The sequence below is a fragment of the Hibiscus syriacus genome, unplaced genomic scaffold (assembly GCF_006381635.1).
Source record: "Hibiscus syriacus cultivar Baekdansim isolate YM2019G1 unplaced genomic scaffold, ASM638163v2 tig00110478_pilon, whole genome shotgun sequence".
Classification (NCBI taxonomy): Eukaryota; Viridiplantae; Streptophyta; class Magnoliopsida; order Malvales; family Malvaceae; genus Hibiscus; species Hibiscus syriacus.
Genome location: NW_024062755.1, coordinates 1,232,925 through 1,251,457, shown reverse-complemented (window position 1 = coordinate 1,251,457; position 18,533 = coordinate 1,232,925). Strand labels below are relative to the sequence as shown.

The window sequence follows — 18,533 nt, the reverse complement described above, 5'->3', positions numbered from 1 at the left end:
GGTTTAGATGTGGACCTACATTCATGGTTCTCCTCTGCAATAGGCGCAACATCTATCTTCATGAAGGACGTGTACTTCCGGGATGGTATATTGTCATGGTCTCCAATCGTTCTTCCTGGCTGCTATGGACGATTGTTACCTATTTCGTCCTCTTCTGCAACAACTTGGTGTCGCCCACCTGTTCACACCGTTAAGATCAACGTGGATGAGGTTTTCATTCCTGAATCTGGGGTGGTTGCTATTGGTGTTCTTGCCCGAGACATGTATGGCATGGTCATTATTAATGACTAGTATGTTAATATATTGTCCTTTCAAAACACACACAATCCTTTTTATAAATATAAATTAAAGTTTAAGTCACTCATAATGAATAATGAAAATTAATATTATAAAATATATATTTGATAAGTGGGGATTATTTTGGGAGTGGGTAATTCTTTTTAAAGAATATCTCATTAAAAAGTTTTCAACAATTGGATTAACATTTTTTTATTAGTGCCTTCAAACTCAATCCTAAACTGGACTCTATGACCAAAATAATTGGATAGGAGAATTTAAGAAGAATGGACACTGAACCCATCAGTTTCAAGCCCAAGAGTTCTTAAAATTAGTTCATTTGATGACCCAAGAACCAGGTAATAAAACTTTAACCTAACAATACTGAAAGTAGTGTTAATTTCTTCTGAACTAGAGAATCAAGAGATTCAATTAGGGATGTAAATGGGACGAGACAGATTGCGAGTTATTCGAGTTTGATTTAATTTAAATTTAATTAATACTCAATTCGAATGTATTCGATTCGAGCTCGAATTCAATTAGAGTTCTTAATAAGTCGAAACGAGCTATTTAATACCTTAGTCGGTTAAAGCTCAGTCAACACTTGATTCAAATGGATTTGATTCAAGCTTGAACATGATTCGAGTTTTTAACGAGTCGAAGCGGACTACTTAATATTCTAATTGAAAAGCTCGTGAATAACTTGAAAAAATAATATATTTATTTTTTGATTTTTTAAATTAAATTATTAATAATATTAACATTTATATGTTTTTATTAAAAATAAGTTTAAGGTTTTCATGTACTTAAGATTCAGGCTCAATCTCGAGTTCAAGCTTCAATCGAACTAAGTTTGAGAATGTTCCGAGTTTAAGTTTTTTTTTTTCGAGAGTCGAGCTTTAATTTTTGGTTTCAAATTCGAATCAAGTTAGATAATTTTAAACTCAAAAACTTTTGAATTGAGTCAAATTCAGTTTTAAAATTTTTCGAGTCAATTCAAATTCAATAATACTCAAACTCGACTCAACTAATCTAGTTTACAAGTTACAATCCTAATCCCGTAAATAATTCATACGAATCCAATACTTGTTCTAGGAATATTACAATACATTCTCTCTTCCCTTTCTCTTTCCTTTCTCTTTTTCCTTTAATTTCTCTCCTGATTCACCAACTTAACTCTCCTCTATGGCAATATCAATCTCAAAACATGTAGTGTTCTTCCTCTCATTGTTAATGAACGCCTTCTCGTTTGCTCGAGGACAGAGCTGGTGCGTGCTCGGAGTGATGCAAGTAACCAGCCTCTGCAAGCTGCACTAGACTATGCATGCGGCTACGCTGCTGACTCCAACTCTATACAGTCCGATGGGCTCCGTTTTCTTCCGAACACCATTCAGGCTCATGCTTTCAATAGCTATTACCAGCATCGAGAAATGTTGCCTGGTGCTTGTGACTTTGCTGGCACTGGCACTGTTGCCAAAACTGACCCCAGTTTATTCTTTGAAACCCTTCAACTTTCTTTTTTTTTTTCGTTTTCTGAATGGTTTTTAGGACTGGGAGTTTGCTCAATTCATCATGGTTTTGCAGGTTATGGATCTTGTATGTGCCCATCTTCTCAAAGGTATGAATATTTGTTTTTTTTTTCCACTTGAAACAACGGTACATTTCCTCAGTAGCTGTTGAAGGAATTTGCTCTAATTTCTTCAGTTTCACGCATTCTGCTGATATATTTTTTTCCTATATACAGCACCAGTAGTACTGGTAAATAGTAGTACTGATATATTCCTTCGATTCTCTGCATGTTGTGATTGAATGGATGTATGACACGTGTTTCTCTGCATGTTATCTTGATATCTAACCGTTCATTTTTTTTAAATTTCCCGACGACAGTCGTCACTTTTGTTTCTTTTAAACCATTTGGATTAATGTAGTTCATATTGCTTAACATGTTGCTCTATAGTTCTTGTCTATGCAATTATTGTGATTTTAAGTTTTTAACAGCTTGGAGTCATGAAATTTCCAGGTCGGCAGGTGGGATTGCTACATTGGGGTCAGGGTCACGAAACAACTCGAACGTACCAATGATGACTACAACAACTACACCGATTAACAGCGGAGATGGCGGTATTGGACTAGATAACCCTGGACTGGCCCCTCCATTTCCCACAACAGGTGAGCCCAAAGCTTCATTAGACTGCATAGTAACCACAAGCTCAATGTTAAACATGCTCTTACCTGTTCTATCATTTAAACCATGGTGGGAATAGGCGTTTTTGTTAGAAATTGGAGCCTTCTTTCTTAGAGGCTTCAGGTCATCTAGAGATCAAATTAAGCTCAGCCGGAGCTAATGTCGCGGTGAAAGGTATCGGCCTATGTCCGCGGAGTTGAAGTCTTTCACATGATTGTATGTAAAATTCAAGCATATATCATTTATTATTATTAACAAATCGGATGATTAAGTCTCAGACTTTGAGTTTAATCATCTCAGGTTCAACAGGGCATCTAACAGGTTGCCTTACAATATAAACCATATCGCCAACAGTCCCGTAAGCATCTTGATTGCGGTGCCATGTCCACAAAGCATGAGTCTCATTCTTCACCTGCAAATTATTCACTTGTTAATTCATATGTTATGCAAGTTTTTTTGAGCAAAAGTATCTGCAGCAAACCTCTAGGATTCCATGGCCAAAGCTGCTTTCTCTATATGCACTATAATCAGGCTGCCTGTCCCAACAGAATTTTCCAGTTGCCGGACCCGATGTGAAGTTAAACGCACAGTATCCACCCATGAATTTATCCGGAGTCGTTGACGGTTCCGGACAATTCCCGGGTTCTTTGGCATGTGTGATCGCCATTTTCTCTCGGTTGCCGCCATCACCAATTGTGATATGAACTAGACCGCAAGGATCCAAGTTGTAATTATACACCCGGTTCGACCTCTCATAGGCATGAACCTATTGATTATTACCAAAAGAACACACAATCATCAGTTATCCAAGTGAATGTAATTTGTCTTTGACAAAAGAACTTACATGTCCATTGAAGATAATGTCAACTCCATATTTGTATAACAAATCCTCCATTGCTACTCTCATACATTCTGCTTCTCTATAGTGTGCAGTGTATGTGCTGTACCATGGAGGATGCCATGTCGCAACCAACCATGGCGTCACTTTTCTATCGACTTTCGCAAGGTCCGTCTTCAACCACCGGTATTGATCCCCTGTTAAACGAATATACAGATTAGCTCCCACGACACTCGGTTTCACGAGTGTGCTTGATACATGATACCTGATTTGTTGTAATCAGCGTAGCCACCGAGCATCACGAAATGAATGCCACCGGCATTGAAAGAATAGTAGAACGTTGATGACGATCCACTCTCTTCAGATGGAAACGCGAATCGAGCACTATAAGCCGCGAATGTCTTGTTCTCGATCTGTTCTTCGATTTCATGGTTCCCTTCTACCATCATCAAGGGAACTTTAGACACCAGAGGTTGCATAAATCTGATATATCAAGCAGACACCACGGATTTAAATTACAAACTATTTGTTACATTACGTTGCGACTGTTATTTAAATTCGCAAAAAAAAATCACTGAAATCACCTTCCCCAGTAATCCCAACGAGGCTGATAAGTTTCATGGATAGGGGTATCAGGAAAAGAGCAAGAGTAGCAGTCGGCACCGGTGCCATTGGTGAGATACAAGTTTGCGTAGCTTGCATCGCCGATTAACAACACGAGGTCGGGATTGTTGCTCATCAGGTGATCGATTGTTGAAGTCGTATTATAGGTAAGCCCCAAGTCTCCGATGATTGCGATTCTTGCCGGATAACTCCTCGGACCAGAGGCCGGCATTGTCCTGAAATAGTGTACATCGCTCATTGCTGGGATTGAAGGGTCTCCACATTGATAGTAGTATAAGGTGTTGGGTTTCAAACCTGTAGAGTTCATCTAACGTGATAGGATCACCAAAATGTAATTCAAATATAATACAATACAATATGAAAAATTAAGTGTTAATGTAATTTTTTATTCTTTAATTGGATAATTTGATTTATTTTAATACTTGGTTTTCTTTGTTTATATTAACGTCTGAATTTGATAATATTTTTTTTAATTTAATATTCGAATATAAATTTTTAATTCATTTAATAATATAACATTTAAGATCATATGGCATTATCATAAAAAGAATGATAATCTACAGTCATAGTTACCATTTTATTGCTTCTTTTCTATTTTGATTACTGAATTAATTTTTTCTACCAAAACATCACTAATAAGGAGAGAGAAAACGATATACAAATTAAAAAAAAATCTACATCAACATCGTCGTGAAATATTTAAAAATCAATAATCAAAACATAAAATAATATTAATAATACTTTTACAACAACAAAAAATTAATCCGATAATTAAAATAGGAAAAAAAAACAATAAACCGATATCCATTGTTGCAATCTATTCTAAAAAAGAAAATAATTATCACTTTAATTTCCACTAAAACTGGGTGCCCAAAGCTATGCCACAATTTCAAAAGAAAGATGTAAAGCAAACCAATTTGTGGAAATTATCATATAGTTGTAGATAATATATAAAAGTTGGTGCCATTACTTTCTAATCCAAAAAAAAATATTGATCATTTGCTCACATACTTATTTCGTTTGGTCTGTTTAATTTTCTGTCATATATATTATTTTTAAAAAATATATATATTACGAGTATAATTATAAAAACAATCAAAATATATTTAAATTTAAACTATATAGAACCTGAATATAGATGGGAAGAAAGGATCTTTGAATGGTCATATCTGAAAATTTTAAATTCACATATAATTTACGTATTTCTTTTATATTTTTATTAATAATTTATTTTCGCATAATTAAATTTTTTAAAGGTTCATACTCCTAACATAAAATTATATGTACATCACCATTAACTAAATTTATTAATAAAATCGTTTATAAAAAAAAAGCAAAAAGAAATTATGACAAATACGTACCAGTAAGTCTAACGTGATGAATAATTCCAGAGGTATAGTTTTGGAGGCCTTTGAAAGAATAAAGTTGGCTATAAACCGAAGAGTGGCCTATTGCTTTACTTGTCATTGCAGATCTCCACTTCCCATATCTTACAATGCTTCCCACTGCTTTTGGATCCCATTCTTTTATATTTTCTCCTATTTGAAATTCTCCTGCATTTTTTTATTTCAATTAATATATCCGAATAATTCTAATAAAAACAATGATCTCCTAATTATAATATATTATTTTATTGAGTCTCTCGATTATAAGACACTATTTTATTGATTTTCACGACTATCAAAAGTTACAAAATAATTACTCGATATGTTCTAAACTCGTCCTTTTTCATTCAAAAAATTAGTGACCATCTAACTTGGACGTTAACCTACTCATTGGGAGATGATAAAATTTGATCCCAAAATTGTTAGAGTTATGTTTTATGGATCGAGTCTCTGTTTACATTAGGTCATCGAGCTAGTGCTTGAAACATTATGTTGTCGAGTCGATGATTGAAAGCAACGGTAGTGCCCGTAGACATCATTAAAATATGATTTTATCATATCTTGATCAACATGTTAACATCTACTTTAGACGACCATCAATTTTTTAACGAAAAAATATTAGTTTAGAACATATAAATAGTCACATGATTATTTTATAATTTTTAGTAATTGAAAGACTTAACAAAACAATATTATATAAGTAAAAGATAATTTTATAAATAATCGAGGAATTTAATAAAATAACATTATGCGTGTACTTTACCTATAATATATGTAGGATTAATAATTCAGTGATCAGCAATTAAGAACTAATTTGAATTGACTAGAAAACAGAATTAAAAATTAAAGATTCTCAAGACTTCCAAAATTTAATCTGTACGAATTTTTTTTTATTAAACCATAATAATTGAAATCTTAACTTCAACCCACATGACTCTGTCTCCTTTGTATTTTTAATGTAACAGTCTCAGGTTACAGATAATATATATATAGATATAGATATATATTAATAAATCAGTTGTACTTTTAAATTTTAGGGTAAACTATTGATCTCTGTTTTGAAAACCGGACCGGATCGGCCGGTTCAACCATGAACCGTTGTTTAGTCCGGTTTAATCTAAACCGGTTGAACCACTATTAGTGAACCGGTCAGAACCGTTGAACCATTCGAACCGGATCGGCTAAAAACCGGAAAAAATCAGGAAAAACCGGGATTTTTGTTTTTAAAAAAAAAAATTAAACCAAACAACGTCGTTTGTTAAACGAGCCAAGTCGAACTCGAGTATTGCTGAGCTCGACTCGAACTTGAAAACTTTAAAAGTAAGCTCAACTCAACTCAAACTCACAAGCTAAAAATTATCATGTTCAACTCAAACTCGAAATATAATATTGAAACTTGAACTCAAAAAGGCTTGAACTCAAAAAAAATTAGAAGCTCGATTGAAGCCTAAAATTCGAGCTTGATTGAAGTGAAAGAATAGTTCACTCAATGCTCACTAAAATGCTCCATGATTTTGAATGTCAAATTACCTCTATTATTTATAGAAGTTAGTTGTGATGCGCTTCTATGTTTCTTAGCAATGTGAGATTGTTTTGTTCTCATATTTTTACTCTTTAGACTTTTGGGATGCTCTTCTATGTTTCTTAGCCATGTGGGATTGTTTTTTAAAAAAATTAAACCAAACAATATCATTTTGTTATGATTTTTTTAACTCCAAATTTATTTTTTAATTATAGTTATATAATTATATTTATTATTTAATATGTTTTACCTTAAATATTATGTTATAGTTAATTTGAATCATTTTGTTTCACTTGATTTTATGGTTTTTAACTTATATATGTTATGACTTGCTTTGAATATGACTTGTGATATAAAAAATTATTTTTTATTAAATATTTTTGGTATTTTTATTTAATTTTTTAAATAATTATGACGTCGTCCGGTTCTTCCGACCGGTCGGACCGGTTCGACCGGTTGAACCAGTGAACCTGTAGCATGACCGGTTCGCTAACTGGTCCGGTTCTGAAAACCATGCTATTGATTTAATATCTCGTTTATTTTTATATTTTATTTTGGTCATTAAATTATTACTCAATGTTATGGTTTATATTTATTTTGATAATTCTAGTTTAATTATCTAATTATAAAGATAATAATTTCGAATATTATAATATACAGAATATACAAATATTCTATATTCCATATAAAAATAGATTTTAAATCGCGTCCAATAAAATTTTAACCTATATCCATAATTAAACAAAAATAATAATGTGACGTGATATAATAAAAGTTTAGTCTCTAAAACTTACACATCCTATCAAATGGGTCTTACTTCAAAATAATGCAATAAATCTTAAAAAATTAAAACTCCTATTCAAAATTTGAAAAGTTATTAATACTTTAATAATAATTTAGTAATGATTTTTTTGTTTTTATGATTTAATAATTTAATAATGCTTTTTAACTATCGATGATTTGATACATTTTTTTAATTAGGATAAATTTGATAGAATATGTAAATTTTGGGATTAAGACTATTATTATTCTATGCCACATCATTATTTTTGTTAAGTCAACAATCAAACTTAACAACATAGTATCAAAATAAAAACAAAATACAACATTAGATATGATTTCGAAAAGAAAATAATTAGATGATAAAAACAAATTTCGAGAGTAAACAATTTACTTTAAATTTTATAAAATCCATTAAAATTATAAAGCAATATGGAAAATATCAAAAATAATTTTTTAAATATTCAATAATTAAGTCTTTAACTTAAAATTATATGCTTTAATATTTGAAAATGTATTACATATTATTATAGTATGCATGCGTTATCCATATGCAACTTTTTTAATGGGGGATGGTGATCGGTTTCAACTTTCTAAAGTTATAAGACATGCATCCCAAATTTGATTATTGAATATTCAATTAAATGTATAACTTAGAGAAAGATAGATGAAGAAATAAACCTGTAATCCAAGAAATCCATGCCGAGTCATGGTTTGAAGAAAGAGACACCGAGATTTGCTCAGGCTCCCAGCCTGTGGCGGTCCTTTGAATCCGAGGATCGTCTTCGGGCAAATCGATGGCATGTCCTCGGAAACTCTTATCGAGAGGGACCGTTACGGGCTTGAAAGGTCCATCAGCTGTACTTGGAATCGCTTCCCCATTAACAAAACTGCTTCGCATTACAACCGAAACAAATACTGCAACGATGAACAAAGGAACTAACCTCATATCTTAAACCTCAAAAAAGCAAAGATCTTATAGAGAAACAAAAGGAAGCAGCTGACGAGTATATATATGTTAAGAATTTAAGAACGGAAGTAATCGAAGCGAAATCAACGTCACAGGTACAATATAATCAAGCTGCAAGTTTCATGTATATATAAGAGGAGCTCATCATGTGGAAAATACATAGTGCCGTTGAAAATAAATGCAAAAGGAAGCTGAAAAGGAAACTGTTTTTTTTTTAAGAAATCACTAATTTTTTTTAAAATAGAAAATCTTAAATTACAATAAAATTTACAACCATAATCATAAATTAAGCATATAATTAAGACAAATTCCTATAATCGTTGAAATATTAGCAACTAAATATTACATAAGGACCATATAAGGAAAGATTAAAACCTAACCAAGAAAATTTGAACAAAGATAGATACAAATAGATCTGATCGCATCGGCAAACGAACCACAAAGGAGATCAAGCTACTGAAAGACCACCGAAAAACGGCAAAATAGATTCAAGCGATGTGAAAAACTATCAATGAACGAATAACAGGTATCCAAATCCAATATGAGGGTGTAAAGCAGGGAATATCAACAATAAAACAAATAAACGTCATCTTCATCAATCGTGACAATTTCTAATCAACCTTTAAAAAAGATGAGTGAAAAAAGCAGTCAAACGATCGAAAAACATGCCAAAAGGTGGAAGGAAACATGCCATAAAAACAGAGGAAAACGTGTCATACAGGTTGACTTGTTGAAAATTTAAAAAAATACAAGATAAAATAAAATGACAATAAAGAATACCGACCGTCGGCATTTAACATTAAAACTAATGTCGTTGTCGATCAACAAAGATAAAAAAAATGAACGTGTTTACCCATGAGAGAATTAAGAGAGAGAAAATCCGGTATGTGTTTTGTTTTGAATTAGTGGTTATTATGCTAATGATAAAAGGAAACTGTTTTTTGCATTGAGTGAAACAAGATTAATATATTAATACATCATTTTATTAGATTAACATTCGATGTTCGTTAAATAAAGTTCCGAGTTGGAGTTCGAATGGTTAGGTTTTTCTTACGTAACGGAACCATCTTTGTTTATCAAAAAGAGGAGTGAGATGCGCATCTTTTCCTGGTATAATGCTTTACGTATCTTATTCAACATTAATTAGTTTATTGAATTTCGTCCTTTACTTTGAAATGTTATAACTAGTTAACAATTCACTGTCTTGACTTTGAATTCTTCTTTGCTTATTCCTATAGCAATCTTCCATTTGATCAAAGAAATGACATTGGGACTATAGGTGATAAATTCATGATATGATGCTTAACAAAGCTTGTAAATTCATAGTTAAGCTAATTGACAATATGAATCAAAGAAATGATAATGAAGCTAGGATTGACTCTTAAGGGGGATAAATTGCATAAGGACCTAAAAGGTATTTAAACAAAAAATTGAGGGAGGCAAAAGCTTAATTTTATTAATATTCAAACATGTAGGAACTAAAATTGAAATAAACCAAAAAAATTGGGGGAGGAGTATTGGCCCTCTCATGTTTATACATGGCTTCCTTACCAGTTTAGAAGGCCGCCGAGCTTATGCAATACTTGATTTAGATTAATTGATTCATAGATCAAATAGTGTTAGTTATATCAAATAACTTATATTATAATCTGGCATAGAAAAGCAAAATTCACACTATCAATATAATATATTTGGTATCAAAATGAAAATTAAACTATATTTTAGATACCTAAAATGCAATTAACCCCAACTTTAGTTAACATATTTAAAGCGACTTCCCAAAGGCCCAAATTTAGTCCCTAACATGAAATCAGTCCCCTCTATTAGACATTAACAACCCAAATAAAGGCCCATTTGATAAATACATCATTCTTTCGGTCAATTCTTTTGGGTAAAGTTCAAAAAATAGGAATTTCCACATAATTAAACTAATTTTCAAATAATTTCCTTTTTCTAAGTTAAAAATGGTGAGCTGACTGTGTATGCCCACCTAATATATATACTATATATATATGTGTGTGTGTGTGATTTTTGTATTTAATCTTTGTTCTTTACTTTGGGTATTTTTGTACTTGTATTTTTTAAATTTTAAAATTTTAGTCTTAACTTAAATAATAATCATAAAATTTATTTAGCCAAATTCTACTATTAGTACGCTAATCGTTATATTATGCGTAAGTTATAGAATTTATTTATATTTTTTTTGGATAAATCTGATTATATTACCCGAACAAAGTTTAAGTACAACCTATTAACCAATCAACAGTGTAGAACCAAAAGAAACAGCCTATATAAAATGATTGGTTATGCTATACCTCAAGCATTACAAAGCTTTAAGTCAGTACTATCAAGTCTATTGATATTAGTTCCCCCAAGACGGATTTCAACAACGTCCTTAACCTCTTTTAGCAAGCATTCGATCGTTCTACTCCGTCCTTGAAAGATTCTCTGATTTCTTTCCTTCCACAAGGAGTAAATAACAGCAGTCCAGGAAATTTTCAAAATTGTCGTAAGGACTTCCCTTTCCAAAGTGAACTAGCCTTTATGACCATTTCATTCCATGATAAGAAAGTTGTCTTCATCCCATTTAGGTTCAGAATTGAATTCTAGAGTTCCACTGCCATTGTACATTGTGAAAAAATACGGTCCCTTGACTCGTAAGAGTTACTGCAATTAACGCAAACATTGTCGGTGCTAATTCCCATTTTAAGAAGTCTGTCTCTTGTAGGCAGTTTGTTGAAAAGAGCCATCCAAGCAATCAAACTGATTTGCGGAATATGCATTGGGAACCAAATCAGTTTATGCCAAGTAACAATCTGCCCTTTGCTTCGAATCAAGCCCCAAATTTCCTTAACTTGTGGAGAACCGGCAGAAAGGATTGGAAAAGCTTCAGCCTTTAGCTTTAAGATTCTATTGGTACTCCAACTCAAATTAGCAACTGCTTTATAATGCCAAAAGTCCTGCTCCTTAAAAACATAGGCCTTAAGCCAAGCTACCCACAAAGAGCCGTTTCCCGCTAAAATTTTCCGGATTAGAGTAATGAGACAAGCTTTGTTCCAAGTTTTAATGTTCTTCAATCCGAGGCCACCTTCTGATTTGGAAACACAAATGTTATCCCAACTCACACGAGCACCAGCAGCAGATTTATCTGCTCATTTCCAGAAGTACCTAGAATAAAGTTGATCCACTTTTTTAAGAATAGAAGTTGGCAGGACTAGTTGTCTGCACCAGTAGTTGCTGACATTGAATATGACTGATCTGATGAGCTATAATCGGCCTGCATAACTTAGATTTCTGCTAGACCAGTGATGAAGCTTGAGCTTGATACTGTCGATTAACGCTTGGCAATCTTTTTCAATAAGTTTGCGGGTGACCAGGGGAATACCAAGATAACGGATGGGAAGACTTCGAATTTGAAACCCCGTGATAATTCTTAAATTCTCAACGGTTCTTGAAGGAATCCCCGCAGCAAAGATTTCACATTTGGCAGGATTCAGTTTAAGCCTAAAGACTTCATAGAATCGATCAAGAATAGTAAGAACACCTACAACTGAGTCAATATTGCCTTTGCAAAAGATAAGTAAATCATCAGCAAACGAGAGATGAGTAAGACCAATTTTCCTGTACTTTGGATGAAAACCAAACATTTCTCTTTCGGCAGCCAAATTAAGCATTCGGGATAAAATATTCATTGCAAGAATAAAAAGATAAAGGGATAGAGGGTCTCCCTGTCTTACGCCTCTAGCTCCTTTAAAATAGCCGATTAAGGTTCCATTAAAAGAAATGGAGAACCTTACTTGTGTGAAACATGCTTCGATCCAAGCAATGAAAGCAAGAGGGAGATTGAGAGCTTTGAGTATTTGAATGATGAATCTCCAGTGGATGGAGTTGAAAGCCTTATGAAGGTCAATCTTCAGTGCGCACCTTGGGGAAATGGATTTTCTTCCATAGCCTTTGATCATCTCCTGAGCAAGGAGGGAATTATCAATAATGTTCCTTCCTCTGATGAAAGCCGTTTGATTCAAAGTAATAATATCCGGGAGAAAATCAGTCAATCTTCTAACAATGATCCTTGTAATGATTTTATAGATAACATGTTGAAAACATTTTAATATTTCGATATAACAAATTAAGTTAAATGAATTTTAAGATTGTGCAATAAAGGTTTTCTAAGTATATTTGATATAATTATTCAAATATCAAAACATTACTCTAAATCTTTCAAAAATCATTTTTAATCCTTACTCAAGTGTAAAATTAAGTTTTAATCTTAAAACAATTTCAAAATAATTTTACAAAGTATTTCGAACAATTTCAAAGCCAAAAATCCAGATTGCTCAGAGGGAACCGATTCCCCCCCAAGGGGGTACCGATTCCCCCTTAATGGTTTGGCTCCAAGAATTCCAGTATGCTCGGAGGGAACCGATTCCCCCCGGGGTACCGATTCCCCCCTGTGTAACGGTCAAAATATTTGAATTTTACACTTAGGGAACCGATTCCCTATAGGGGGAACCGATTCCAAATAGGGGGTACCGATTCCCCCCACACTCCAAGCTGTTTTATTAATCGTTTTTACACTAAAACGGCTATATTATCTTTTCTAATCATCCCCAACGTTCAGAAGTGATTCAAGGTGTATTTAAGCAAGCTTATAAGCCATTGATCAAAAACAAGAAATATCAAGCAACTAGAATCAAGAGAGAATCAAAGAGAAAGCATCAAACCTCAAGTTTGAACATTTCAAGCCTATTTTTCATTCAATATTCATCTTGCTTTCAAGAACACTTATTGTGCTCAATTGTATTCAATTTTTAGTGTTCTTTTCTTTGTTCTAGAATTGTGCAAACAATCTACCTTGTGAGGATTTCCTTGTAAGTTTGTAAATTTGTATTGTTCTCTTTGGGAGAGAGTGTTCTCAAGAATTTGGGGTATAATTCTTGAGGGTTTGTAAGGTTACTCTTTGTCCTCAAAAGAAAGACGAATTAGTGAATTTGTGGAAAATCCTTAGTGTGGATAGCTAAGGTAGTGGACGTAGACTTTGGTTGAGAAATTTGAACCACTCTAAATCGCTGTGCAATTTCTTTCAATTTTCTGCAAAAGCTTCACCAAAATTTTTATTGCCATTTTACCCCCCTCTTGGCCAATTCCGTCAATCGATTAACTCAATCATTAGCATCAGAGCCTAACTTATTTGAAGGTTTAATCGTCTCTTGAGTCGATTCGGGAAGAGTTATATCGATAATCAAAGTCATCAATGGCCTCTACTTCAAACTTCGACTCCGGTCTCAATTCGATGCCCGTCAACAAGCCTCCTTTATTCAATGGGGCTAATTATGCCTATTGGGAAAATAGGATGATGTACTTCATTCAAGCAAGTGACATGGGAGCATGGAATATCGTAGAAGAATGATACTTCAAGCCTCTCACTCATCCAAGATTATGGAGTGAAGGAGAGACAAAAATGTTCCAGCTCAACTCCAAAGCCATCCATATCATATTTTGTGCTCTTGGACCAGATGAATACGAAAGAGTTTCATCTTGTACAACCGCCAAAGAAATATGGGACAAACTTCAAGTCACTCATGAAGGTACCGATGAGGTAAAGAAATCTAAAATTAGTATTCTAACGCATATCTATGAAAATTTCAGGATGAAACCAAATGAAGATATCAAAGCTATGACGGATAGATTCTCAATGATTGTCAATGGTCTCAAATCATATGGAGAGATCATTTCAAATGAAAAGCTTGTGAGGAAGTTAGTCTACTCCCTCCCAAAATCGTGGCAATCAAAGAAGGCGGCAATCATCGAGTCTAAGGATCTAACATCCTTAACTCTTGAAGAGCTAATCGGTTCACTCCTCACTCATGAAATAATGCTTGAAGATGAGGTAGATCTTGATAAGATTGAAGAGACACCAAAAGAGAATAAGAAGAAGAAAAACATTGGAGTTGCTCTCAAATCCACAAAAAATGAGAGTGATTCGGATGAAGATGACGATGACGAGGAAATGGCATTGTTTGCCAAACGGTTCAGAAAAATGATGAGACCTTACCGAGGAAGAAAATTTAAACGAAATGAAGGCATTAAAAATGAACCAAAAGAGAAGGACCCGATCATTTACTATGAATGCAAAAAGTCGGGGCATGTCAAATATGATTACCCACAATTGAAGAAAAATGGTCAATCAAATAATAAGCGTAAGGCTCATGTGGCTACATGGATCGATGAAGAAGGTTCCTATGAAGAGGAACAAGAATTAGCAAACTTGTGGTTAATGGCATTCGGGGAAGATTCTAAGGTAACCTCTAACTCATCTGATTTTGATGATTTATCCTATGATAAGCTATTAGAGGAATATAATGGGTTGGCTTCGGATTATGAGAAATTGTTTTTAAAATATAAAATGATGTTTCAAAATGAAAATAAACTCATATCCAAAACCAACAACGATCTTGAAAGTAAAATCAAAGATTTTTAAATCAACTAGAAGAGTTTGAAAAGAAAAATTTAGATTTGCAAAATTTACTTTCAAAAGTCAATGATGATCATCAAAAGAAAATTGATGATCTTAAAGCTTCTTTTGATAAAGTTGGAACAAAACGTTTTGAAAGTGGAGAAAATTCAAAATCCAACTTTGTTAGAAAAAGTTTTAAAAAACTACAATCATAGAGGTCCCCAAAGAACCTCTAATGGAAAAATCGTTAGAAGTATATGGGTTCCTAAGGAGCTCATTACTACTAAAGATAAGTATATCCTACACAAATGGATACCTAAGGGGACTAGGATTTTGGAAACTAATGAATATGGACCCAAAAGAATTTGGGTACCAAAAATTAGAAATTAATCTATGTTTGTAGGAAAATGAGCATTGCTACAAGGCACGGGAAACAAATCCAAATTCATGGTATCTTGATAGTGGATGCTCAAGACACATGACCGGAGACAAAAATTGGTTCATTGAGCTTAATGCCAAAAATGGAGGAGAAGTGACTTTTGGTGATGATTCAAAAGGTCACATTGAAGATATTGGTACTATTGGTAATACCTCTTCCATACAAATTAAGAATGTTTTATATGTGAATGGATTAAAGCATAATCTATTGAGTATTAGTCAATTTTGTGATAAGGGATTCAATGTCATGTTTGATATTAATGGTTGTAAAGTCATTGACATTACATCTAATCGGATTATACTTTTTGGTCATAGAATAGGAAACATATACATGGTGCATTTAGATTCTATTGATATGACTAATTTGTGCCTAGTTGCTAAGGATGAACATGATAGTTGTTTATGGCATAGGAGACTAGGACATGCTAGTATGAGTGTTTTGCAACGGCTAATTTAAGGTGATTTAGTTCTAGGGTTGCCTAAACTTAAATTTGATAATGATAAAATCTGTGATGCTTGTGCTAAAGGAAAACAAAAGCGAGTTTCTTTTAAATCCATTAATGACGTATCAACTAGTAGAGTATTACAATTGATTCATATAGATCTTTTTGGGCCAACTAGGACTACTAGCTTGGGTGGAAAACAATATGCATTTGTCTTGGTAGATGACTACTCTAGATATACTTGGGTTCTATTCTTAAATACTAAAGATGAAGCATTAGAAAAATTCATCACGTTTTCAAAAGTAATCCAAAACGATAAAGGTTACTCTATAACTAGTGTTAGGAGTGATCATGGCGTTGAATTTGAAAATCTTGGATTTACTGAGTTTTGTAATTCTAATGGTATTAGTCACAATTTTTCAGCACCTAGAACCCCTCAAAAAAATGGAGTTGTTGAGAGGAAAAATAGAACTTTAGAAGAAATGGCTAGAACCATGCTTTGTGAAAATAATTTGCCAAAATATTTTTGGGCGGAAGCCACAAATACCGCTTGTTATGTTATAAATCGAGTAATGATTAGGCCAATTTTAAAGAAAACTCCATATGAAATTTTCAAAAATAAAAAGCCTAACATTAGCTATTTTTATCTTTTTGGGTGTAAATGTTTTGTTTTAAACAACGGTAAAGAGAACCTTGGCAAATTTGATGCCAAAAGTGATGAAGGAATTTTTCTGGGTTATTCCTTAAATTCTAAAGCTTATCGAGTATTTAATAAAAGAACTTTAGTTGTAGAAGAGTCTATACATGTTGTTTTCGATGATAATCCCCTTCCGAGGAAGGATTCTTGTGTGAATGATGATGTAGGTGTTATAAATACAAATGACGTTAGACATGACGTTGGAGAACCATCATCAAAGGAAGAAACGAAAAATGAGGAAAATCATGATCCTCTTGAGAATCCAACCATTGAAAAAAGAGAAGTATCTTATCCAAGAGAGTACAACTATGTCAAGGATGGTGAAATTATAGGTGATCCATCCAAAGGGGTAACAACTCGATCTTCTCTTAGAAATATTTGTAATTATGTTGCATTTATTTCATGCATAGAGCCTAAGAATATTAAAGAAGCATTAAAAGATGAGCATTGGATTATGGCTATGCAAGAAGAATTAAATCAATTTGAGAGAAGTAAAGTATGGACATTAGTTGAAAGGCCTAGTAATAAATCTACTGTAGGTACTAGATGGGTATTTAGGAATAAGCTTGATGAGAGTGGTAATATAGTGAGAAACAAGGCTAGACTTATTGCTCAAGGGTATACTCAAGAAGAGGGCATAGACTATGATGAAACATACGCTCCTGTAGCTAGGATGGAAGCAATTAGAATGTTACTAGCATTTTCATGTTTTCATGAATTTAAATTATATCAAATGGATGTTAAAAGTGCATTCTTAAATGGTTTTATAAAAGAAGAAGTGTATGTGGAACAACCTCCAGGTTTTGAAGATTCAAAATTTTCGGATCATGTTCTTAAATTGACAAGCACTTTATGGTTTAAAACAAGCTCCAAGAGCTTGGTATGAAAGATTGTCAAATTTTTTAATTGAAAAAGGTTTTTCAAAAGGTAAGGTTGACACTACATTGTTTTTAAAGCATAAAGGTAAATATTTATTAGTAGTTCAAATTTATGTTTATGATATAATATTTGGTTCTACTAATGATGTTCTTTGCCAAGAATTTTCCAAGCTAATGCAAAGTGAATTCGAAATGAGCATGATGGAGGAGCTCTCATTTTTCTTGGGACTCCAAATCAAGCAAAGAAAAGATGGCATCTTCATCAATCAAGCTAAGTACATCAAAGATATGCTCAAGAAGTTTGGACTAGAAAATGACAAACCTCATAACACTCCAATGTGCTCTTCAACAAAGCTTGACTTATATGAAGGAAGTAAATGTGTAGATGTTAAATTATATAGGTCAATGATTGAATCTCTACTTTATCTAACTGCAAGTAGACTGGACATTATGTTTAGTCTTTTCTTATGTGCTAGATTTCAATCATGCCTTAAGGAATCACATTTACTAGTTGTTAAGAGAATCTTTAGATACCTTAAGGACACTCCTAGTTTAGGACTTTGGTATCCTAGAGACTCTAGCTTTAGCTTGCATGCTTTTTCTGATGCGGATTATGGAGAATGCAAATTAGATAGGAAAAGCACCTCCGGTACTTGCCAATTCCTTGGAAATATGATGATTTCTTGGTTTTCAAAGAAACAAAATTGTGTTGCATTATCTACCACTGAAGCCGAATACATTTCAGCTGGTAGTTGTTGTGCACAGGTTTTATGGATGAAACAACAACTTTTTGATTATGGAATTGAAGTTGGTATCATTCCTATCAAGTGTGGTAATACTAGTGCTATTTTTCTCACTAAAAATCCTATCCAACACTCTAGAACTAAGCACATTGAAATAAGACATCACTTCATTAGAGACCATGTCACTAAGGAAGATGTAGTTCTAGAATTTGTTGATACTTTGCACCAATTAGCGGATATCTTTACAAAACTTTAGACAAGGAAATATTTTGGACACTTAGGAGAGAATTAGGTTTG

General features: G+C 33.2%; 2 protein-coding genes and 1 pseudogene across 2 annotated transcripts; 1 reads left to right on the top strand and 2 right to left on the bottom strand.

The window, feature by feature from the left end:
• Positions 1-1,399: 1,399 nt before the first annotated feature.
• LOC120128364 lies at positions 1,400-2,540 on the top strand (annotated as a pseudogene).
• A 167-nt stretch (positions 2,541-2,707) lies between these two features.
• Positions 2,708-8,617, bottom strand: LOC120128214 (purple acid phosphatase 15-like). Its single transcript, XM_039145947.1, has 7 exons — positions 8,292-8,617; positions 5,285-5,476; positions 3,884-4,217; positions 3,565-3,782; positions 3,306-3,496; positions 2,943-3,227; positions 2,708-2,873 (listed from the first exon to the last, which is right to left on the bottom strand). Exons 1-7 carry the CDS (start codon positions 8,557-8,559, stop codon positions 2,736-2,738), a joined length of 1,626 nt encoding a protein of 541 aa, XP_039001878.1. The 5' UTR covers positions 8,560-8,617; the 3' UTR covers positions 2,708-2,735.
• A 2,569-nt stretch (positions 8,618-11,186) lies between these two features.
• Positions 11,187-12,542, bottom strand: LOC120128362. Its single transcript, XM_039146050.1, has 2 exons — positions 11,909-12,542; positions 11,187-11,728 (listed from the first exon to the last, which is right to left on the bottom strand). Exons 1-2 carry the CDS (start codon positions 12,540-12,542, stop codon positions 11,187-11,189), a joined length of 1,176 nt encoding a protein of 391 aa, XP_039001981.1.
• Between the last annotated feature and the right edge of the window lie 5,991 nt (positions 12,543-18,533).